Consider the following 25,196-nt stretch of genomic DNA (forward strand, 5'->3'; position numbering starts at 1 on the left):
CCAGTGTATACCCTCTGCCTATGCCAATTCTGCCTAATGGATAATTTGGTAATAGTCATGCCAATGTAGAAGGCTGACCAGTGTTTCCTTAATAGCTGGTATATGACATGTATCATTTCCCTTTGACAGTATATGTTTTGCCAATTACAGGGCTATTACAAGTGGTGGTAGGAGGGTGCATGGGGCAAGTCTTGTAGTTGGGATGGTCACAGGAGTAGGAGCCATAGTGTAGGGAGATGGGTGCAGAGGGAGCATAGGGTCTGACAAGAATATTGCAGGGATTGAGAGGGCAACAGAAGGCTATTGTAGATGTGGTGAGCAAAATCTCAGGCAGAATGGATCTCATTTCAGGGCATGATTTTAGGAAACCATGGCCCTGTTGAAGTAGCTGATTAACACATTCCAGACCAGGATAATACTGGGTTACCAATGGTGTGCTCCAAAGCTGTTTTGTGGAGGGATCAGCAGTACCAGGATTGGATGTGATAGCCTGGGAAATCTGCTTTTGAACTAGACTGGTGGGGTGATTACCTGCAGTGAAGGCTGAGGTGAGAATGGTGATGTATTGCTGTAAAGAGTCTGCATCCAAACAAATATGTTTGCCTCAGATGCCAAGGCTGTATGGGAGGGAACATTTGACATGAAAAGGATGACAACTGTCAAAATGTGAGTACTGCTGTTTGTTGGTAGGTTTAATGTGGACGAACCATATAGCTCCTACCCCTGTGACTTTCCCCGCTGTAAGACTTGCCCTATGTACCTTCCTACCATTACCTAAAATAGCCCTGTAAGTGGCAAAACATATACTATCAAAGGAAATGACACATATCATATACCAGCTATTATGTAAATGCTGTTCGTAATTATCAATTACGATGAATGGGCAGAGGCACAGGGTATATGCTGGCAACTCGCAATGTCCTGTTGCAGAGCATGCTCTACAACATGACATTCATGACCTTGGCACCTGTTTCACTACGCGCACCATCTGGATTCCTCTCCCAGACACCAGTTTCTCAGAACTCCACAGGTGGGAACTAGCACTACAACATGTCCTTGGTTCTCGCCACCCACCTGGCCTTAATTTACGTTAATTTCTTCCGTCTCAGCTTTTCTTCACTGTAACTACTCTTAGCTTCACTCTGTTTTAATTTCCTACATCTTTCAGTGTCTTTTCCATCGAGTTTTCACTGCCTCATCACACCTCTGTTATGTACAATGCGCCGGTCGGTGTGGCCGTGCGGTTAAAGGCGCTTCAGTCTGGAACCGCGCGACCGCTACGGTCGCAGGTTCAAATCCTGCCTCGGGCATGGATGTGTGTGATGCCCTTAGGTTTAATTATTTCTAAGTTCTAGGCGACTGATGACCTCAGAAGTTGAGTCGCATAGTGCTCAGAGCCATTTATGTACAATGCACGTAGCTTCTCACTTTTATTAACTAGTGCGCGATGTTTTAGTAGTAATCTCTGTCTTGTATATTACCCTGTCTTCCACCTTTAAGCTCTCAGGTTTTCAAATCTTGTCTGATGCAGTCCCCAACAATCAGAATTTCCTTCTCATCCCCTATGGTAAGTCTCCCTTGACCCGTGGTTCTGGGTGACTTTCCCAAAATCTACCCTTTTTCCTAGACCTCTCCAGTCATTTTCCTTCACCCTTCTTCCTTCTCCATCAACACTTCTGCCTGAAGAAGGTGCCACTGACTCCAAAAGCTTGCCAATCATAACACTCTTTTATGTGTGTGTTCTGCTGTCACTTGGTGAGCAGATTTTTTTATCTGTCCTATTAAATAATTGTATCAATAATTGATTGTTTTAGAAGTTATATTGTGCTAGATAGGTTGGATGATCTGAATAAAACATCTTCATTGCCATTTATTAACATTAGGAGTATGCTCTCATTCTGTTACTACACCTACAGATCGGTCCATTGGTGATATGATCTTGCTAAATTTCTCTTTCCATTGAATTTACATTGGAACGCTTTATGTGGCTCTGTCTTCTGCAGCATCCAGATAACAAGCTTGTACCATGCCATACAGATTGGTATGTCTGTACATCATATACTTTTCATCTAACGCCTTTCTTTTGTTATAGTTTCACTCTTCACTTTGTCTGTACTGTTTAGGGGGTGCAAAAATCTCACCTGTGCACTGTTTATTCTGGCTGTCTCTGAAATAACTGTCAGGTGTAATTGGTACTTTTCCGGTTCATATTCTAACTCTTCTGTTTATTATAATTCCTTGTAGATTTTAGGTTCCAAACTCTTAATAAACATATTTCCTTTTCCTACTGCCTTTTTTCATTAAGCATTTATCCATCTGATTGACTGTCTCTAGTTTTTCAGGTGTATCTGCAGTATGAAGTACTGATCTTTTCTGCAAAGGGGGGGGAGGGGGGTTGCTATCCTGCACAAAGCAGTGGTTCTTCATGGTTTGGTTTGCCTTTACTGTCTGTTCTGTTGCGTACTGGAGGTTCCCTCTCTGCTGGCACTGCATGACCATTCAGGTTATGCATTAGTAGAATAATGATTATCATATTATTGTTATCTAGCTTGCCTCCATGATGAGCCTTGTGGCAAGAATGCCACCATTTCTCTACCATCATCAGTTTCTTTGTCATCTCTTCTATCAACAATCATGTCATACTTCAATTAAGGCCTTCTTCAACTAATATCATGTATTAGGATGTTGATATTTGATGCAACCTTGCAGATGGAGCACTATGAGCAATTCTTAATTCTCTGTTTCCTACAAGCACACACAGCATTACAATCTTTGAAACAATAGAGTTTGTGTTGAAAAGTTTCTGCATAGGTTGTTTGGCTGTTGTGATGGGGAATAGCCTGTGCATTGACAGCTTCCAGTTCCATAGATTGGGACCCATTTAGTGTCCATCTGACAACTGGACTTGCAGAATGTCATTTAGAAGAGCTGTTGATGAATCTTGCCCAATAGGAGGAACTGCAAACAACTTGAAATCATTTTTCATAAAAGTTTTGTGAAAACAATGAACCACATTTTTTTCATTGAGTGCAATTGAACAGAGGAAATCTGCTTGCAATTCTGCAATGCAATTTTTTCATCAGAAACGTCCACAAGTAGTATGATGATGTTTTAAAACTTCTGTAGCCATTTGTACCTCTTTGTGTTTCTCCAGAACCTTTGCAAATTTCATGTACGTCTACCTAAAAACTGCAGACATAGATATGCACCAGCTGAAGGTATATGGAAACCAACAAACAAAAACAAAATTTTTGTCAGGGGATAATACAGTAAGAATTACTAACTACAACTACACAGAGTGATGAGCAAGAAAAGATAGGCCAGCATTATAGCTCTGGATTTATTAGATCACACCCACTCATAATTGAATTATAATTTATTCTCAGCAGCCCCATCCCTCTTTTTCCATTCTTTTACAATCAGAATTTATGATATGAATATAATATCACTGGGGATTGACAGACTGAGCAAATGAATTGAAGTTATTAGTTGATTCTATATTCATAATTGATTTTTATTTATCAATTCAGAAGTAAACAAAATTTTTCATTTGTGCTTCCGAAGTGGAAAGATTGGATGTCCAAGTGCTGTTCTTTTATTTGGCTCCTTCCGTGTTGTGTGCCCCCCCCCCTCCCCCTTCCCACAACCCCCTCTTTCTTGTCTCTAATCACCAGTGATTCAGTATGGCGTCCATCTTAAATGACTTTTGTTTATGTTCTCTCAGTATGATATATGATGTATACAAGGGTGCAATTTGAAGTGGGTTTATTTCTTTTACTAAAAATGAACAATGACTTCTTGTAACTTGAAGAAATGAAAATTGATGTGGGAAATAAATCAAAATTGGTACTTTAAATAATTCGGGAAGGAAAAGGAGGAAGAAGGTAATCAATGAACTGTCAGTGAGTTGTACAACATGTCCCTTTAGTGTAAGAACACATACATTTATTTGTCTTCTAAAGTCAGCACTAATCAGCAGTTGTGTTTGTATTTCATAATGTTCTGTGCAACATTTAGAGCGAATCTGGTGTGAGAGAAATAGAGGAAAGAGAAATAACTTGTCAAAGTTATCACCATTAAAATGTAGCCAATTTAAATTTATTGTGCTCTTACTTATTTAAATGATTATTTTTGTCATTCATAGAAAAAAGGTTAACCTTTCATATTTCCTCAGTGGAGGGAAATGGGTTATTGGACTAGGAGCACTAACTCATTTAGACAACAAATGGAGCAAGAACGTGGGTGTAGTTTTCTTGTGTAAATCATCTAAGAGTTTAGTGTGTTAGACAGAAAACCTGTGGAAATATTAGTTCATTGTTGCAGACTGGTATTTAGGCCCATCTTTTTATGATTATGAATGTAGTGCACATAACTACACCATCTTATTCAATTAGCATAGGCTTCTTTTGAGAGTTTACTTTATGTGACAATGTGAAAGGGCACCATCAGTACAAGGAAACTACACAAAGAATGAAGATTGATAATAAATAAACTGTCCTAAAATATTTCCAAAAATGTATATAAACAAAAGGACTTTTTGATATAGACATGCCCAGGCTAAACCATTGGCCCTAGAAACACGAAATTTACGGTGTACTTTCCGGATATAGTGTAAGCACCAATTAAGAATTTTTCTCTAAATGCACAAATGTGGGACATCACCTATCCAATTAGGATTTTAGAGTGTCATTTGCTATGCACATTGGATCGTGATCCATGCTGGAACTTAAAATTGTCTTTAGAAGATGTCACAACACCAAAGCCACTGGGCTTCTCACATCATAGGATCATAATTTGAAGCTAATACTTTGGGTGGGCACTACTGTGATGTTGATGAAAAATGGGAACATTAAACCCATGAACACCCTGTAATGGCACTTGGGAGCGAGTTCTAGTTTTACATTGCAATATAGTCCAGACTACTATTTTAACAGGATCTGCTCAAGGGTGAACAGTGTTCTGTTGATCTCCAGTGATCTCCCATTTAATTTCAATGGACCATAGTTTCGTTTCAAAGTGTACTTCACAATCAAATGAACATTCACATTCACCGGAGTAGATTTGTATATCCTCATCACACAGTCTGGCTATTTTGATGCCACCCTCTAAAATTGGAAAGAACAATGTTTACAAAGAAGTGTTATACTTTTTACAACATACAAAGTGATTCTTGTCTAACTGTGTGAGGGTAAGTCAATTATTATCTGCAAAGTAGTTATAAAATTTTATTGTTATCAAATAGGAAACTTACAAGAACATAATTTTTCAACATAGTCTCCTTGCGTTTCACCGCACTTGGTCCATCATTGTACAAGCTTCCTGATGCCCTCATAAAAGAAGATTCTTGGTTGAGCTGTGAGCCAGAAATGCACCACTTCTTTCACTGCTTCATTTGAGGCAAATCAGCAGCACCTTAATGCCCGTTTGAGTGGACCAAATAAGTGATAGTCAGAAGGGGCAAGATTGGGACTATATGGAGGATGATCCTGTACTTCAAATTTGATATTCTGGAGTGTTTCAGCAGCGTGGGCAGCAGTATGCGGACAGGCATTGTCGTGCAACAACACAACACCTTTTGACAGCAATCCTTAGCATTTGCTTCAAATTGCAGGCTTTAGCCTGGCAGAAAGCATCTCACTGTAACATGACTGTTTATTGTTGTGCCCCTTTACCCATAATGTTCCAGTACTGGACCTTGTGCGTCCCAAAAAACTGTAAGCATCAGTTTTGCTGCAGACAGCTGGGTCTTGAACTTTTTCTTGCATGGTGAATTTGGATGTTTCCATTTCATACCCTGTCGTTTACTCTCCAGATCGTAATGATGGATCCATGTTTCATCACCAGTAATGATCCTGTCTAAGAAGTCGTCCCCTTCATTACCATAGTGATTCAAATGTTTTTTGCAGATGTCCAAGTGCATTTGTTTATGCAGCTGTGTGAGTTGTTTTAGGACCCATCTTGCACAAACTTTATGAAACCAAGTCTGTTGCGGATGATTTCGTAGGCAGAACCATGACTAATTTGCAGACAATGTGCCACTTCGTCAATAGTTAATCGTCTGGCTAAGAGAATCATTTCATGTGAACGGTCAATGGTTTCTTCATTTGTGGCGGCAAACGGTCGTCCGGCTCCTTCACCATGCATAACACTTGTGGAACCATTTCGGAATTTTTCAATACATTCATAGACACTCTGTTGTGGAAAAACACTGTTCCCGTACTGTACCGAAAGTCTTCGATGAATTTTGGCCCCTGATACACTTTCCGCCCGCAAAAAATGGATCACTGAACGTTGCTCTTTTTTGGTGCAAATAGACAGTGGAGCAGCCATGATTAACAGCATGGCAGCGATAACGAAACTAACCTAGCAACTTGAAAATTGCAAAGATATAATAACAAATAAACAAAGCATGCGTCATCAACGTTGAACAACAGTACTACCAAAATAAACAAAAATATAACTAAATTGCAGATTATAATTGACTTACCCTCGCATGTGCCACTTATGCTCCAGTGTCACTTCCAGCACTTTTAATCTGATGAAACTAACTAATGTATTCGATTCCACCATAGCTACAGTAACCTCTGTCTACTTCCAGCATCATACTGTCATCACCTTCACTTTGTCATAAGCTATGCTTCTGTCAATTTTTGCTATGGTTGAGCTTATAAATATGTGAATACTGTGTTTATGCAATGCGTGACATGTACCAAAGATAGTTCTTTAATGTTTCGTCTTGTGTGTTATACACAAATTTACAATAGTACAAAGAGGAGTATCTTTAAATTCTATACAAAGCATCAAATACACCTGGTGAAATTATCAACATTTAATCTGTGTGTGTGTGTGTGTGTGTGTGTGTGTGTGTGTGTGTGTGTGTGTGTGTGAGAGAGAGAGAGAGAGAGAGAGAGAGAGAGAGAGAGAGAGAGAGAGAAAAGAGAGAGCTTTAGGGATGCACAGTGGTTCCTACTCTATAAGTAATTTATGTATTTATTTCCTAGAAATTCATCCAAAAACATTCTTTTTAGGCCTGTTTAAATTTCAGACTGAACTGATTCGGGGTCTAGTACAGCTGGCTGTTGAGAAACTGCACAATGAGCTGCCTTCTCTCCAACAAGATGATGCTCTTTTCTCTCACTTGGTAGATGAAGCACTAGGTTTTGATAGAGAACTACGGGATAGTTTCAATTACCCACCAAAGCAGCCTGGTGTCATACGTGTTCTGACACAAGCCCAAGTGTTTGTTAATTGGATTAACATGGAAAAGAAATGTAAGACATTGTCTCACATATCTACTGTTTAAATAAGTAATTTTCAGGAAAATATCAGTTTTCATTTGTACACTAAGCCTACATTTATAGATAATTAATGTTTTAAAACTTAATTCTAATCTTGTGCTCGTGATCCCAACAGCAGTGATAGATAGGGTGTTGTATATTGCTAGCAATGATTTGAAGCCAGTTCTTGAAACTTTGTAAGTAATATTTCTTGGGTTAGTTTGTATCTATCTTCAAGCGTCCACTAGTTCAGTTTCTTCAACATCTCTGTGGCACTCTCCCATAGGCCAGACAAACCTGTGACCTCTTATGCTGCCCTTCTCTGTATACATTCTGTATCCGTAGTCCTATTTGGTATGGGTCCCACGCACTTGAACAGTATTCTATGATAGGTTATACAAGTGATAAGTAAGCAATCTCCTTTGCAGACTGATTACATTTCCCTAGTGTCCTGCCAATAAACCGAAATCTGCTCCACGCTTTACATTATGACTGAACCTATGCTATTGTTCCATTTCATATCCCTTGAAAGCATCACATCCAAGTATTTGTGAGTTAACTAATTCCAACTGTAACTTGTTGATACTATAGTCATACGATACTATGTTTTAGGAATCCATGCTGATTAGCATGGAGGATGTCATTCTGTTTGAGAATCTTTCAATGTTTTGAGCTTGGAATATGTTCTAAGATTTTCCAAAAAATGGTGTCAAGTATATTTATTGGATAGTAGTTTTGTGTATTTTTGCATCGGAAAATCTTCCACATTTTTTGTTTCAGATAATGTAACTATGTGGTAATGTAGTTCGAGATTAGATCACTGTTAACAATTAGAAGAGGTAGCAAACAGCTAACGGAAATGTATTAAAAATATGAGGAAATGACGAGGCTGTGAGATAGCAACTACTGTGTATGTTCAGATAAATCTCTCTTCTGCAAACCTTTGACTTGTGTGCTTGATTAAGGCCAGCAGACTTCTGACTTTCAGTAACTAGACAACTGATGTAGCTCCTGTAGCAAACTTTCCTTCTCATCAGATAAGATAATTAGAGCCTTTAAACTTACACTTGATTCCCAATTAAAATAACAAGACAGTGCCTTCAGACAACTTAAGTTCATTAGCCAAACTGTGGTGCCAACCAACATTTCATCAGCTATGTAACTTAATTTTGATTCTTCTTCAGTATTTTCAAAAGTGTTCAAAAAATTTGTTGCTAAACAAATACATTAGATGAGCACATTTTACAGTATCATGTACTGCACACAGTTCAAGAACAGTTTGGAGTTTGTGATTATTTATATCAGCAAGACAATTCACCCTGTCATAAAGCAGCATATGTGAGGCAATGGTTTATGGGCAATAACATTCTTGAAATGGATTGATCTCTTGACCTGAACCCAGTGGAACATGTTTAAGACGAGTTAGAATATCAACTTCACTCCTGACCCCAGCATCCAACAATCACTGCTCTCTCTTGTTTCCGCTATTCCTCCACAGACATTCGGAGACTTCACTGGAAATGTACCCAGCAGAGTTCAAGCCATCATGAAGCTGAAAGGTGGATACACTCTGTATTGATATCCACTAATAGGTGTCCAGATACTTTTGATCAGATAATGTAAATCTTCGATTGTGAAACACATCTCTCCTACTGAATAAGTGTGCATAGCTCGTAAGATAGACATTTTAAAGCCCACTTTTACTACACTATCTGTTCGTGTTTTGATCCATACTACTACCTTGCAAAATATGGAATAAAAGAGCTTGCAGTAGAAGAGATTTGTTTCACAGTATCAAAGATGTAGTAGTCCCCATAGCTCTTCAGGCATGCATTTTAGAGCCCATGTTTACTTAAATTTTTGCTTCTATTGTCATGTACTTTCAACTGTGTGCATTTATGCCGTTAATTATGGTACACCCTGTATTAATAAATCTGTATGAAGGAAAAAATTGCCATACCCTATCCAGAATAGTAACAGAGAAATTTAATATGGTCTTAGCCAATCTTTTTGGTTGGGCATTATCAAACATGAAAACTTAGTAACATTTCTGTTTATCGAAGTAATTTGTCACTTTTTAATCACCTTTTTCAAATATTTTGTCACCTTTCTTTTCTTTTTCAAGTGCCACCATGGCTCCTAACCTTTTCCTCAGAATAAAACTTTACTGGTATTAGTCAGGCAAACAGTACACTACATATGAAATAATAAAATAATGCAATCAAACATATAGCCAAGAATGTGTCAAGACTAGAAAATATCTGTGACTTGACTTTGTACACCAACAGATCTTGTGGAGCATATAGGGTAATCATGGGTCTAGCAACATACTATTAGTTTGTCCCTAGTTTAACAGAATCTCCTACCAGAGTTATCATCAAAAGCAAATACCCAAAAGCAACACTCATAAAATTTTTGTTTCTTTATAGACAGTCTTCAGTTTATCTTAGCCAACATACAGGATATGTTTAGTTTTTTTGAGTACTGTATAATTGGTAACTATAGTGACAAAAAGTACATATAAGTGAAGCCCTGTTGTAATAAAAAAATATCTCCTTTTTATTTATGATGCAATATCCGTATGGTGCTGTTGTTGTTGTTGTTGTTGTTGTGGTCTTCAGTCCTGAGACTGGTTTGATGCTGCTCTCCAAGCTACTCTATCCTGTGCAAGCTTCCTCATCTCCCAGTACCTACTGCAACCTACATCCTTCTGAATCTGCTTAGTGTATTCATCTCTTGGTCTCCCTCTACGATTTTTACCCTCCACGCTGCCCTCCAATACTTAATTTGTGATCCCTTGATGCCTCAACACATGTCCTACCAACCGATCCCTTCTTCTAGTCAAGTTGTGCCACAAACTTCTCTTCTCCCCAATACTATTCAATACCTCCTCATTAGTTACATGATCCACCCATCGAATCTTCAGCATTCTTCTGTAACACCACATTTCAAAAGCTTCTATTCTCTTCTTGTCCAAACTATTTGTCGTCCATGTTTCACTTCCATACGTGGCTACACTCCATACAAATACTTTCAGAAATGACTTCCTGACACTTAAATCTATACTCGATGTCAACAAATTTCTCTTCTTCAGAAACGCTTTCCTTGCCATTGCCAGTCCACATTTTATATCCTCTTTACTTCGACCATCATCAGTTATTTTGCTCCCCAAATAGCAAAACTCCTTTACTACTTTAAGTGTTTCATTTCCTAATGTAATTCCCTCAGCATCATCCGACTTAATTAGACTACATTCCATTATCTTCGTTTTGCTTTTCTTGATGTTCATCTTATACCCTCCTTTCAAGACACTATCCATTCTATTCAACTGCTCTTCCAAGTCATTTGCTGTCTCTGACAAAATGACATTGTCATCGGCGAACCTCAAAGTTTTTATTTCTTCGCCATGGATTTTAATACCTACTCCGAATTTTTCTTTTGTTTCCTTCACTGCTTGCTCAAGATACAGATTGAATAACATCGGGAAGAGGCTACAACCCTGTCTCACTCCCTTGCCAACCACTGCTTCCCTTTCATGTCCCTCAACTCTTATTACTACCATCTGGTTTCTGTACAAATTGTAAATAGCCTTTCGCTCCCTGTACTTTACCCCTGCCACCTTCAGAATTTGAAAGAGCGTATTCCAGTCAACATTGTCAAAAGCTGTCTCTAAGTCTACAAATGCTAGAAACGTAGGTTTGTCTTTTCTTAATCTAGCTTCTAAGATAAGTCGTAGGGTCAGTATTGCCTCACGTGTTCCAATATTTCTACGGAATCCGAACTGATCTTCCCCGTGGTCGGCTTCTACTGGTTTTTCCATTCGTCCGTAAAGAATCCGCATTAGTATTTTGCAGCCGTGACTTATTAAACTGATAGTTCGGTAATTTTCACATTTGTCAACACCTGCTTTCTTTGGGATTGGAATTATTATACTCTTCTTGAAGTCTGAGGGTATTTCGCCTGTTTCATACATCTTGCTCACCAGATGGTAGAGTTTCGTCAGGACTGGTCTCCCAAGGCTGTCAGTAGTTCTAATGGAATGTTGTCTACTCCCGGGGCCTTGTTTCGACTCAGGTCTTTCAGTGCTCTGTCAAACTCTTCACACAGTATTATGTCTCCCATTTCATCTTCATCAACATCCTCTTCCATTTCCATAATATTGTCCTCAGGTACATCACCCTTGTATAGACCCTCTATATACTCCTTCCACCTTTCTGGTTTCCCTTCTTTGCTTAGAACTGGATTTCCGTCTGAGCTTTTGATATTCATACAAGTGGTTCTCTTTTCTCTGAAGGTCTCTTTAATTTTCCTGTAGGCTGTATCTATCTTACCCCTAGTGAAATAAGCCTCTACATCCTTACATTTGTCCTCTAGCCATCCCTGCTTAGCCATTTTGCACTTCCTGTCGATCTCATTTTTGAGACATTTGTATTCCTTTTTGCCTGCTTCATTTACTGCATTTTTATATTTTCTCGTTCCATCAATTAAATTCAGTATTTCTTCTGTCACCCAAGGATTTCTACTAGCCCTCGTCTTTTTACCTACTTGATCATCAGCTGCCTTCACTACTTCATCCCTCAAAGCTACCCATTCTTCTTCTACTGTATTTCTTTCCCCCATTCCTGTCAATTGTTCCCTTATGCTCTCCCTGAAACTCTGTATAACCTCTGGTTTAGTCAGTTTATCCAGGTCCCATCTCCTTAAATTCCCACCTTTTTGCAGTTTCTTCAGTTTTAATCTACAGGTCATAACTAATAGTGTGTGGTCAGAGTCCACATCTGCCCCTGGAAATGTCTTACAATTTAAAACCTGGTTCCTAAATCTCTGTCTTACCATTATATAATCTATCTGAAACCTTCTAATATCTCCAGGATTCTTCTATGTATACAACCTTCTTTCATGATTCTTGAACCAAGTGTTAGCTATGATTAAGTTATGCTCTGTGCAATATTCTACCAGACGGCTTCCTCTTTTATTTCTTACACCCAATCCATACTCACCTACTATGTTTCCTTCTCTCCCTTTTCCTACTCTCGAATTCCAGTCACCCATGACTATTATTCGTCTCCCTTCCCTACCTGAATAATTTCTTTTATCTCATCATACATTTCATCAATTTCATCATCATCTGCAGAGCTAGTTGGCATATAAACTTTTACTGTAGTAGGCATGGGCTTCGTGTCTATCTTGTCCACAATAATGCATTCACTAAGCTGTTTGTAGTAGCTTACCCGCACTCCTATTTTTTTTTAATTCATTATTAAACCTACTCCTGCATTACCCCTATTTGATTTTGTGTTTATAACCCTGTAGTCACCTGACCAGAAGTCTTGTTCCTCCTTCCACCGAACTTCACTAATTCCCACTATATCTAACCTTAACCTATCCATTTCCCTTTTTAAATTTTCTATCCTACCTGCCCAATTAAGGGATCTGACATTCCATGCTCCAATCTGTAGAAGGCCAGTTTTCTTTCTCCTGATAACGACATTCTCTTGAGTAGTCCCCGCCCGGAGATTCAAATGGGGGACTATTTTATCTCTGGAATATTTTACCCAAGAGGACACCATCATCATTTAACCATACAGTAAAGCTGCGTGCCCTTGGGAAAAATTACGGCTGTAGTTTCCCCTTGCTTTCAGCCGTTCGCAGTACCAGCACAGCAAGGCCCTTTTGGTTAGTGTTACAAGGCCAGATCAGTCTATCATCCAGACTGTTGCCCTTGCAACTACTGAAAAGGCTGCTGCCCCTCTTCAGGAACCACACGTTTGTCTGGCCTCTCAACAGATACCCCTCCGTTGTGGTTGCACCTACGGTACGGCTATCTGTATCGCTGAGGCACGCAAGCCTCCCCACCAACGGCAAGGTCCATGGTTCATGGGGGAGGGGGGGGGGGTGTATGGTGCTATTGTGGCATATTCTAACTTTCAATTTCAGCAGTTTTTGTCCAATCTTATTCAGTTTTCAGTCCCAAGAAATTTATGATCTATAGATAGAATCAGTTTCTTTTTTAAAAAAATTTATTGAGATTGTGAACCACTGCATTATGCCTTGAGCATTAAATTATGCATTTCATTTTGATAGACATGCTTGTATTTTACAGTTTACTTTGGCTCTGTGAAGAGTTGTTTGTTTTAATAACACAGATATTATGAAAAATTTAACAGATGCAGTAGAAAAGATGGATGCTATGCTGAGCTCGGAAACTGCTTGGCAGCCGTTAACAACAGCAGATGTTGATGAATTGCGTATTACTGAAGTTGGTGAAAGCTTCTTGACACTGCTACTCACCATTACAGAACGATATAGCTGTCTTCCCCAGCCTGGACACAGGTATGTTGCATAAACTGTATACTAATTTTTCTGTACTGCATAATTCTCTCTGTTTCTTGAAAGCAGTCACCTGTCTTTTATGTTGAGTGTAGAAATAAATGTCAGCATGTTTCTGAATTCCTCGTAGTCTCATAGGATTTATGGAGAGCACTGGGGAGATAATATTTTAAACAATGACTCATGTTTGAGGAGGTAATGCTTCTGTGCTATACGCATAAGAATAACTTTGCGTGATTCCAGTATTTATTACATTTTGAACCAACTAAGTAATTGGTATCAATCTCCAGTGCTAACCACTGTAGTAGTAGTAGTAGTAGTAGTAGTAGTAGAAGAAGAGGAAGAGGTATTAAGAGCATAATGTGATATGTGAATACTGTACTTTTGCGTGTACATTCTCTTAAGTTTTCAGGGGGGAAAAACCTTGACTCGACAGTGGAGTGTATACCATAATGAAATTTTAAATCTGTGTGGTGGACCAGGAGTCAAACATGAACTCTTGTTATTAGCAGACAGTGAATGCACTGTATTGATTGAGCTAATCTGGTGTGGGTTGTGTATTGGCTTGGAACTTCAGTCTTCCACTGTTTCTCTTCTGCCCTCCAGACTCCACAGAGACTTCCCCGCAGTCATTACTGGATTAAAACTCCTGAGAAAAAGGCTGTGACAGGGAATGGCTTAGCAATAGCCGAATGGCCGTAGGAGGAGGAGAGGGTGGGTGACTCATGCTTGGATAGTTTTAATTGAATTAATGATTTGGTAAATAATTGGTTTGCATGATGATTAACAAAACAGTAAATTACAACCAATGCCTTTCAAGTAATTATTAAGTCCTTTTCTGCAAATAGTCTCTTTCTTACCTTTGAAAAAAAAAAATGCAATATACAGTCATGAGCTAGGAAGTGGGAGGGGAGAATCATCTTAACCAGATGCAACACTTTCTACACTTTCAGATTCAGCAGTATTTACATTCTGAATCATTAGAAGAAGTCAAAGACAAACTTATCAATAAATTAGCATATTTTGACTGTTTTCGTTTACTAATGTTATGTGGGGTAATATTCGCCGCTTTACCTCGGAGGATGTCTCCAGCACTTGGAGACGAAACATCAGGGGAGAGTTTTATACATCGACCACGGCCCGGAAGTTTTAAGTGAATCATATTTATTTTGGTGTAGTAGACTATGTACCAAATATCCATAGGACTGGCGGCTGCTATTTATAAATAATATTTAGTCTTTATTTATTTTCCCTGTACATACAAACAAGCTGTTTCCAAAAGTTTGAAGCTGAAGTGGCCTGTTGTTAACTGTAGAAAGATGAGCTTGAACATAAATTTCATCCACCAGCCTTGCAGCATATGACCAGGGTCTTGCAGTTGGCTGCAGATGTAGATAATATGCATTGTGGTCAGGGGAAGGTCACACTTCAGCATATTGACCTTTCAGTGCTGCACTCACACTCGCACCCTGTTCAGTTGGTTGATTGATTTGGGGGAGGGGACCAAACAGCAAGGTCATCAGATTAGGGAAGGAAGTTCCTTTCAAAGGAACCATCCCAGCATTTGCTTGAAGTGATTTAGGGAAATCACGGAAAACCTAAATCAGAATAGTTGGATCCAGGTTTGAACTGTCGTTCTCCTGAATGCAAGTCCAGTGTGTTAACCTCTGTGCCATCTTGCTCAGTCCCTGTTTCCCTCTTTAGTATGCATCACATACCGCAGGGGGAGTCACTACCAAAAACAAGCTCTTATTTTTGGCAGATTCCATTTTTCTCTTCCATCTCTTCAGGCAATGCCTCTGGAGGGCATCCACTAGCAACTGTGTCCTTTGCAAGAAACTTTTCCTAGATCATAGACTTTTCCTGCAAACCATATTCCACGTATTTTGTGCAGGGCTCCATCTTCATCCTCTCCATGTCTGACACAATGCTGTGTCTCTAGTGAGATAATACAGTGCCACAGAGAGCTTAGAAGTTCTGCACTGGAGGTAGCTCCAAGCATCTCATCACAACACACAGTGACACATTTCTCTAGTTTCAGCCTTCTTTCCAAGTGTAGCAGCACTGCTATCTAGAGCAAAGTAGTTGTAAACAGTTACAAGCAATGTCATGTCTAACATTGACAGTAGTTGTGGGTTGGCACCTGATGTCCAGCTCATCAGGATACAGATGGTGTTCCTTGAAAAGAGTTTGCCTTTGATTTTGATACAGTTGATGCAGTTTAAGTGTTTAAACAGGGTATAAACCATAAAATATAAGCCAACAGGTATACCAAAAACTCGCACCACAGATATTGCAGAAATGGAAAGTGCTATTGATATGCCGTTTTTGCAGACTGGATCAGAGGTCAAGGACTCATATTGTTTGCCAATAAATGGATTGTAATAATACTTAGAAAGTGTGTTTTTTGTGCAAACATACACTTTTTTAAAATGGAACAATGGCTATTGGCATTAACAAACTAAAAGTAAGATAAATTAGAATGTCAGTAGTTTTTGTTGCAGGATTCTAGTCTGAGTTGTTTATGGGATATTGTATTTTGAAAACTTTCCACACCAACACTTGTTTGTGTAATTGCTAGGTATGATGTTGTTATGTTTGCTTACAGTGTGCTTACATGTTCCTTAAGTGCATTGCGACTTGCTAGTCAGTTAGTGTGTGACAGTTCAAGCATTAGTTCTTGAGTGGACGATGGAATTTACCAATGCAAAAAAAGTTGATATGTTCATCAGGCATAGTTTGTATGTCCTGGTAGACAGCGTCTTTCAGCTTTCTGGCTTTCCCTACAGAAAAAGTCTGAAAGCATCAAATCCAGGGAACAAGCTGGCCAAGGTACAGGTTCTTTGTGCCCAGTGCAACAATTTGTAAACAATTTGTGGAGACATGCTGTAGTATTTTGTGCACTATAGACTGGACAGCCATCATGTTGGTACCACGAGTTCCCCCTGGTCTGCAGAGTTACATCTTACAGCATCCATAGAAGATGGCCTGTCAGGAGGCTGGATACTTGTGCATGTTCAGTGTTCAGTATTTTGCCTGACTCGTGCCCCTTTCTCGTGGAAGCTAAGCTACGGATCAACTTCAACAATAGCAAAAACATTAATTTCATCCTATTCTGTCATCTCTTGTTTCCTTCTGTTACGTTGTCAAGGTGTTACGCTACTGCTTTCATGTAACTAGTTGAACAGGTTAATAAATTACTGCTGAGATGGTTGACATCTATTGGAATATCGTGACGCATACACCATACATGAATGAACTGCATTCTTCCTGCAGTCTCCAGGTATCGCACTAGTGTTGAAATGGGAAATTTTCAAAATATGATATCTCGTAAATGCCTCACACTAGATACCTGAAACAAACACCACTGACATTCTAATTTTCCCTACTTTTAATTTGTTAATGTCAATAGGCATTCTCCACATGAAGAAGTGTATGTCTGCATGAAAGATACACTTTCTAACTATTATTACAATCTGTTTATTGTCTAACAATACGAGCTCTTGACTACCAATCCAGTCTGTGAAAACCGCACATCAATAGCACTTTTCATTTTTGCAATATTTGCAGTGTTAAGTTTTAGGTGATTCACCCTGTATAATACATGGTGTTTGTTTATAATCATATTGTCAGCACCTCTTGAAAGAATTAGATATTTTTGCTACTTGTTCACAATGCACCTGTTTCTTATGAAATTTAATGCAAATAATCCATCACTGTTCAAAATCAATAATAAAGACTGTGAATACTTGAGAAAAGAAGACTTATATAACATTTGGCAAATACAGTAAAACATTGAAATAACAGATATCCCTGGGGAAAATAAAAATGTTCACTTTTAAGAAGTGTCCGCTATTCAGAAAAGGATAAAAATAGAGTATACAATATGGTTCATACAATGTGCTGTAGGTAGAAAAGTATACTGTACAACTGTATACTAAGTAAGTACTGATTAGGGAATATAAACCAGTTAGGACTAAAATAGTCATTAATAATAAAGCAATAGAGCAGGCTTACAAAATAGTTTATCTTGAATGTGATATTACTTATCTATCAAATGATAAAGTGAGTAGAAAACTACAGACAGTACAGTATGTATGTGGAACAATCGGATGGTATATTAAAAGTAGCAAAAGAGATGCATTGTAACTGTACAAAGTCATATCAGTACCAACATTGTTACATGGATGTGAAAGTTGGACACTTACTAAACACCACATCAGAAGGGTATAAAGTGTAGAGATGAGATCTCTGAATGCAGTAGATAGTCACAGTTATCTAAGAGGTAGAGAAATAAAGATTTCAAGACAGAATTAAACATATTTAAACTAATTGGAGTTGTAGTGAAGTACAGGATCTACCAGAAAGCATCTATAACAATAATGCAAGAAATTAGAACACCAAAGTTACTACTGAATGATAAGCCACAAAACAAGGAAGAAAGTATTTGACTGGTTACCAACCCTGGTTGTAAGGCTGGTTCTATTATCAGTAGCTGGAAGAAATGCAGTGTTACATTTTACTGCCTATTGACACTGCTCCTGTCTTACTGTTCTGGACTTACCATGCACCAGAAGAATATAGTAGCTGTGGTTGCATGTCCTAGTACTTAAAATTAGCCAAAGTACAGGGTGGCTATAATTAAAGTTTGAGTTTCAAAATGCTGTAAAAGTAGAACTGCTGCTCAGAACAACATCAAATTTGAATGGAATATTATCAAAGGAGGTGGAAAATGTTATTGAAATAAAAAAATTTAAAGAAAGTTTTCCTGCTAGATGGATTCAGCTACAAATGACAGATGAATCAAAATGTGACAGCTATGGCATGAGTTACATATTAAACCGACCATATTGTGCAATTTGCATTACTGCACAAGTCTGGCATTCAACATTTGTGGCACTGTTAGTTAGGTAAGCCCATCCACTATGGCTAGGTCGTATCACACCAGGTGGAAAAAATCGGTTTTTAATTGTCCAGAGTCCAAAAAACCACATAAAAAGCAACAGTGAAATCAGTTTTTAATTGTCATGACACTGGTGTAAGCCTTTCAATATGCTGCCCACCATTTTCTGCCACAAGTTGAATCGAGAAACAGCATAACCCACAAAATATCGGAGTGTCTGGGGGGTCACATTCCGAATGCATTGTGCAATGCATGCCTTCAGTCCAGCTATGTTTATAATCGGAGCACTGGACACAGCATCTCTCAGATAAATGCACAGCTGGAGGCCACAGGGATTAAGATCAGGTTGTCTGGGTGACCAGGATGTAGGGAAGTGACCACCGATAATTCTAGCATTTCCAAAATGCCTCTGCAGCAGTTCTTCACTGGCTGTGCATTGTGAAGAGGACTGCCATCTTGCATGAAAGTGATCCTACCCACACATCCACACTGCTGAAGGGTTGGAATGATTTGGTTGCTGTGTAAGTGAGACTAACAGTGTTTACCAGTGACAGTACAGGTAACAGACCCCACAGGACTCATCTCCTCGAAAAAATATGGCCCTGCAATAAATGATGCTGGCAACCCACATCACACAGTTACCTTTGCAGAATGAAGCTAAAATGGAAATGAGCATTTGGCATCTGGGGGTAGGTCCAGCCACCTCGGTGCAGGTCTTATTACATTCAACGCCACATTGGGTGACCTGCACCCCAGGTGGGGATGAAATGATGATGAAGACAGCACAACACCCAATCCCTGAACGGAGAAAATCCCCGACCCAGCCGGGAATCGAACCCGGGCCCATAGGACGGCAGTTCGTCACACTAACCACTCTGCTATAAGGGCAGACTGCAGAATGAAGTGACACCAGTTGATATGAGACTGGTCCTCCAATTCTGTATGTTGACATGCCCTTGGAAATAGAAAAAGGATTCACCTCACCATAAAATGTTCCATGGTCATTCCTGTCCACTTCTGTGCAAGCAGGAAGAAATAGAAAAAGGATTCACCTCACCAGAAAATGTTCCATGGTCATTCCTGTCCACTTCTGTGCAAGCAGGAAATTCTAGAGGAAATGTTTGTTTTACTAGCCAGCAAGCATGAAGCAACTCCTGAACACAGGTAATTTTGTACAGATATCAATGCAGGATGTTTCATAGAAGTTTATGCACTGTGCATACAGGTGTGCCCAAAGTTTGGTCAATTCCCAGTGCAGTGCATGTTTGCATGCCATCATTGCAGTGCATGTTTGCACGCCATCGCTTGCTCCTCCTACAATGTTGTGGTTCTTCCACTGGCATAGGATCAGTTGTTTTCCTCCCTCTGCCATGCTGCACTTCAAAAGAACCAGCCTTTTTGAATTTGATAACTCTTTCTCCAGGCCCTTGGCAGATGTTGGACCTACACCCTTTTTCAGGTGCTTGATTGTCTGGAACTTCTGCAGAGCTACTGGTTCACAGTCACCATTCATGTGAAAGAGTGTTAACAGCAGTACACGAGCCTGCATTGAGGCAGTCATGCCGAGTGTGTCACATGCAAACTGAAGAACAGCTGTGTACTCAATCTTCTATTTTGCATATTCGGCCACTCACAGCACCATCTAGTGGTAAAATTTTTGTTAAGTTTTTTTGGTTCCATAATGTACCCCCATCCTCTGATAAAATTCCATCCAAATTTGATGTCTTTATGCAGTGGTTCATTTTAGAGTGTTTCTAATTGGAACTATAATCACCTTGTAGATACAGTAACCTTCTTACTGTTAGGGTGCAGGTTACCCACTTGGGGATTATTTGTGCATAGTTCGGCAGTTTTTGAAAAACAAATTTAAAAAATGAAGCCTCAAATATTATTTTATAGTTAGAAGGAATATTTACATTTAGAATACCCATTTTTTGTTGTGAAGACATAGCTGACCAAAATATCTGCAAATATTTAAATAGTGATGCTAATGAACTGGGATTTGAACAACTAAATTATGCAGATGTAGTGAACAAAATGTGTCACAAATTTTGTTTGACTGTACTGGTGTTTTGTCTGTCTTTCAAATGAGAACTGGATCAGAAAAAAAAGTTAATGGAAAACAGAAGGGGGAAGTCAGGTGATCATTTCCCAAAAGTTAACTGAAAGCAAGTAATGTACTTTTGTAAATAAATGGTAAGTTCTGACAAGTAAATTGTAAGTAACGCTTGGGCTGTTAAATGTGACATGAAGCTTGTTTTGTAAACACAATAAATAGCAGTTTGAGGTAGAAAATGTCTATTATCCATGTTTTTTTCATTATCTGTTCAGTTGTGGCTCTGTATCAGCCTAACAGAGATCATCACAATGAGTTACAGGCAGTCAAGTCTGGTACAAAGATTACTGAAATGAGAGGTCATGCCACCGCTGGTAAAAAAGAAGAGAATGAATCTTATTGATTCACTGCCATGTGGATTCAGATAATTCCATGAAAAAATAAAATCACGGGAATTATAGCCTAAGGTGGAGTGCATCTGCATGCACTTCTGGCTCTCAGTCCTAGACTATCGAGAAATTACGGGAAGTATGATCAGTATGAAATATGAGTGCAAAAGCAGTTTTTTGCTGGGTAATGGTGAAGTCTGTAGCTGCAACAGGCTCCAGCAGTTTGCTGTGCTGACACATCTATAGGTGGAAGGCCTGGGATGGCATATTGTGTAGGCACGACATTGGCAACTTCTTTCACTGACTTCCAGTTTTCTTCTCCCTCTGTTTGTCATGATTGTGACTCATATAGTCCGCTTGACCCTTTGTCATGTATTTTTCTGTTTTATACTTTTTAACAAGTAACAATGTATCCAAAATGCAATATAGTACAGCCCTGGTAATTCGAGCCCCTGCATTTCGGGCATGTAATTTGAGCTGGTTTTAAGTAATCTAGAGTGAAAACCTGTTTCCATGCATTTTCTGCTTTGCCATTTTACATACTTTTGAATGTGTTACATTTTGAACATTCTTTTGATTTTCTATGTACAATACAGGTAAAACTATTATGTACTGTAGTTGGTTGTGTAGTAACATCCATACTGTAGTGAACCCACCATTTTCATGTTAATTTTAAAGTGTTGTACATGCGTACAGTGTACTGTACATATGTAACTATGTGTGTCGTAAAGTTTTAATTCATATGCTACAATGATGATGAGCTGAAAGAACATGTTACCACATGATTGAATACACAGGTGGCAACCTTCTATGAAGAAGGCATACAAAAACTTATGCCACGTTATGACAAATGCCTACAAAATTCTGGAAGCTATGTAGAAAAGTAGTTTAACAGTTCTAGATTTTTGTACAATAAATATTTTTTCTGTATCTGTACATGTTTGTTTTGTATAACCAAATGGAACTTACTTTGTGGACATACCTCGTAGAAAGCAAAAGTATTTTCTGTAGCTGCAGCTGCTAAAGTGCAAACAAATTACTCCAGTGGAATTAGGACAATCCAGTCAGTTGGGCTAGATTAAGTTCACTAGTAATTTCATAGACAGCACACTGTCCAATACACTGAAATAATTGTACCTACCTCTTCAGCTATGCCAAACTAAAAAATGTTAGTATGTTGTAGAAATAATGTTATTGTATTGTCACCCTTTATAATTATTAATATTGGTGAAGGCTAAATGAAAGGGTACATTTTATGAATTATGTTTTGTTCACACATTTCAGGTTACAATTTCTGGAGCTGCAGTTGGAGTTGCTGGATGACTTCCGTGTCAGATTGCTTCAGTTACTTAATGAAGAACGACTTGAAGATCCACTCACCTCTCGTTTACCTACTATTCTGAATACTATTGCCTACATTTGTTCTGTACTTCAGGAATGGTCTCAGCTAACAGTTTGTATATATTATTATGCTAGACATGATACTAAATATACTGAGAATAGTATTTTTGTAATAATGCTGTGTGATTTATGGTTTCAAGGATTCCCACAAACTCTCTTCTTAGAAAGTTTGAATTCCACTCTGTGTGGAGTACCTTTTCTTACAACATCCTCATTGAAAATATTTAAAAGATTTGTTGTTTATTGATTAGATTGGTCAGCATACAGCACAACATTAAAAAGATAGGTGGACTGCCATAAATTAGCCTGTCACTAGCATTTTTGCATTGCAGTAGAGGTTTCACTCTCTCTGCTGATGTTATGGGGTTATTTTGCTGAAGTATGTACTTATTCTGCATAGTACAATTCACCTAGAGCAGTATATGGAGTAAATAGTTAACTTTTGGAATGAGTGTATCACTCTGTGGTGGAGTGTGCAGTGTTATAGGACTTCGTAATGGTTGAAGTTGTGAGCTCAACAGAGGCTTGAACCAGAACCTCTGACAATGATTACAGAATTGCTGGCATGAGAAAGTATGTGTAAGTGTGTGGGCAGGACTTGAGAACAAATAAGATGTGATTCTCAATACAAATACACCAGAAAATACATCCGATGAGATAAGAGTGTGCCCCATGGAATCATAAGAAAAGAGCTGAACACCCATGTGCTTGTCCCCCACAGCCGGAAAGTTAATTGATGCGTTATGCAATTTTCCTTTTTGATATTACATTCATGTTGTAAGTACAAATGGAGACTTAATGTTGTGAAAATTAATTAACTAATTCCCACACAGCTGTAAAATGGGAATGATCCTTACTGCAACTACCAACAGTTTTCAATATTTAAAATACGGCTCGCTCCTTTGTGTCTTGTCTTTCTTCCATTTCATTAATAAAAGTTACTTTAGGCATTAAAAAAATCAACTTCAGTATAAGTTATGTAACTAAATGAAAACTGTATTTTACATCACAGAAACTCGCATTCAGCATTTTTAGGGAAGTATAAGATTTTTTTGATTTAGTTACTTCTGGTGTGATTATTATCAAGATCTTGAGAAGCTGGTACACTTTTACGACACTGATTTTATGTCATATCAGTCACATACACTTCATGCAAGGAGTGAAACAGCTCATGCCCATAATTAACTGCTTTTAATAAATAATTTAAATTTAAATCACATAGTCAACCAAAACTGCTGTTTTTGTTCAGCTGAAAAAAATATAAAAGCAATAAGATAAAGAAAAATGGCTATGAATGTGCTGAAGGAATCAGTACAATTCTTCAAGGTGGCCAGTTTTGATGTCATTCAGTTTCACTTCTACTTTCCAGACTACTCAGAAGCTCTCCAGCCTATCTTGTCAAGGTAGGGCCCCAAGAAGTGAGGATAACACGGGAAACACCTTAGCCACAGTCTGTGAGTCTTTAACAGGGTCAGGTCCCTTTTTGATACACCCAATTTTACTGTGTCAACCAGTTTTATGGTTTGCCACAGAATAATATATTCATTCTGGAGGAAGATCGAACATTGCACAGAAATAATCATCTTTGTGGTGTGTATCGAACAGCCAACAAATAGCAGTGAAAATAGTAAAAATGTTTCAGCAGGTACACTATGTGATCAAAAGTATCCGGACACCTGGCTGAAAATGACGTACAAGTTCATGGCGCCCTCCATTGGTAATACTGGAATTCGATAGGGTGTTGTCCCACCCTTAGCCTTGATGACAGCTTCCACTCTCACAGGCTTACGTTCAATCAGGTGCTGGAAGGTTTCTTGGGGAATGGCAGCCCATTCTTCACAGAGTGCTGCACTGAGGAGAGGTATCAAAGTCAGTCGGTGAGGCCTGGCACGAAGACAGCGTTCCAAAACATCTCAAAGGTGTTCTACAGCAATCAGGCCAGCCCATTGCTCTTCAACAGTGGGAAGGAATAATATCAGTGTAAGCCCATGCTGTGATAGTTCCATGCAAAATAACAAGGGGTGCAAGCCCCCCTCGATGAAAAACATGACCACACCATAACACCAACGCCTCCGAATTTTACTGTTGGCACTACACACGCTGGCAGGTGACATTCACCAGGTATTTGCCATACCCACACCCTGCTCAGATTGACACATTGTGTACTGTGATTCGTCACTCCACACCATGTTTTTCCACTGTTCAATCATCCAATGTTTATGCTCCTTACACCAAGCGAGGTGTCCTGTGTCATTTACCGATGTGATGTGTGGCTTATGAGCAGTCGCTCGACCATGAAATCCAAGTTTTCTCACTTGCCGCCTAACTGTCATAGTACTTGCAGGGGATCCTGATGCAGTTTGGAGTTCTTTTCTGATGGCCTGGATAGATGTCTGCCTATTACACATTGCGACCCTCTTCAACTGTCGGGGGTCTCTGTCAGTCAACAGACAAGGTCAGCCTGTCTGCTTTTGTGCTGTACGTGTCCCTTCACATTTCCATTTCAATATCACATCGAAAAAAGTGGACCTAGGGATGTTCAGGAGTGTGGAAATCTCGCGAACAGACGTATGACACAAGTGACACCCAATTACCTGACAACGTTTGAAGTTCGTGAGTTCCACGGAGCACACCGTTTTGCTCTCTCACAACGTCTGATGACTAATGAGGTTCCTGATATGGAGTACCTGGCAGTAGGTGGCTGCACAATGCACCTAACATGAAAAACGTGTTTTTTTTTTTTTTTTTTTTTTTTTTTTGGGGGGGGGGGGGGGGGGTCTCGATATTTTTGATCACATAGTGTATGTTTAGTGTTTTACATGAAATAAATTAAGGGAAGT

At 39.0% G+C, this 25,196-nt stretch overlaps 1 protein-coding gene across 1 annotated transcript in view; it reads left to right on the top strand.

Annotated features, from left to right (window-relative positions):
• Positions 1-25,196, top strand: part of LOC124595227 (RAD50-interacting protein 1) — a 120,634-nt gene that overhangs the window by 66,259 nt on the left and 29,179 nt on the right. Inside the window, exons 6-8 of the mRNA XM_047133882.1 lie at positions 7,046-7,271; positions 13,445-13,610; positions 22,240-22,408. Of these exons, the coding sequence (XP_046989838.1) occupies positions 7,046-7,271; positions 13,445-13,610; positions 22,240-22,408 (561 nt within the window). The remainder of the gene's footprint in view (positions 1-7,045; positions 7,272-13,444; positions 13,611-22,239; positions 22,409-25,196) is intronic.

Source organism: Schistocerca americana, chromosome 2, assembly GCF_021461395.2.
Source record: "Schistocerca americana isolate TAMUIC-IGC-003095 chromosome 2, iqSchAmer2.1, whole genome shotgun sequence".
NCBI lineage: Eukaryota > Metazoa > Arthropoda > Insecta > Orthoptera > Acrididae > Schistocerca > Schistocerca americana.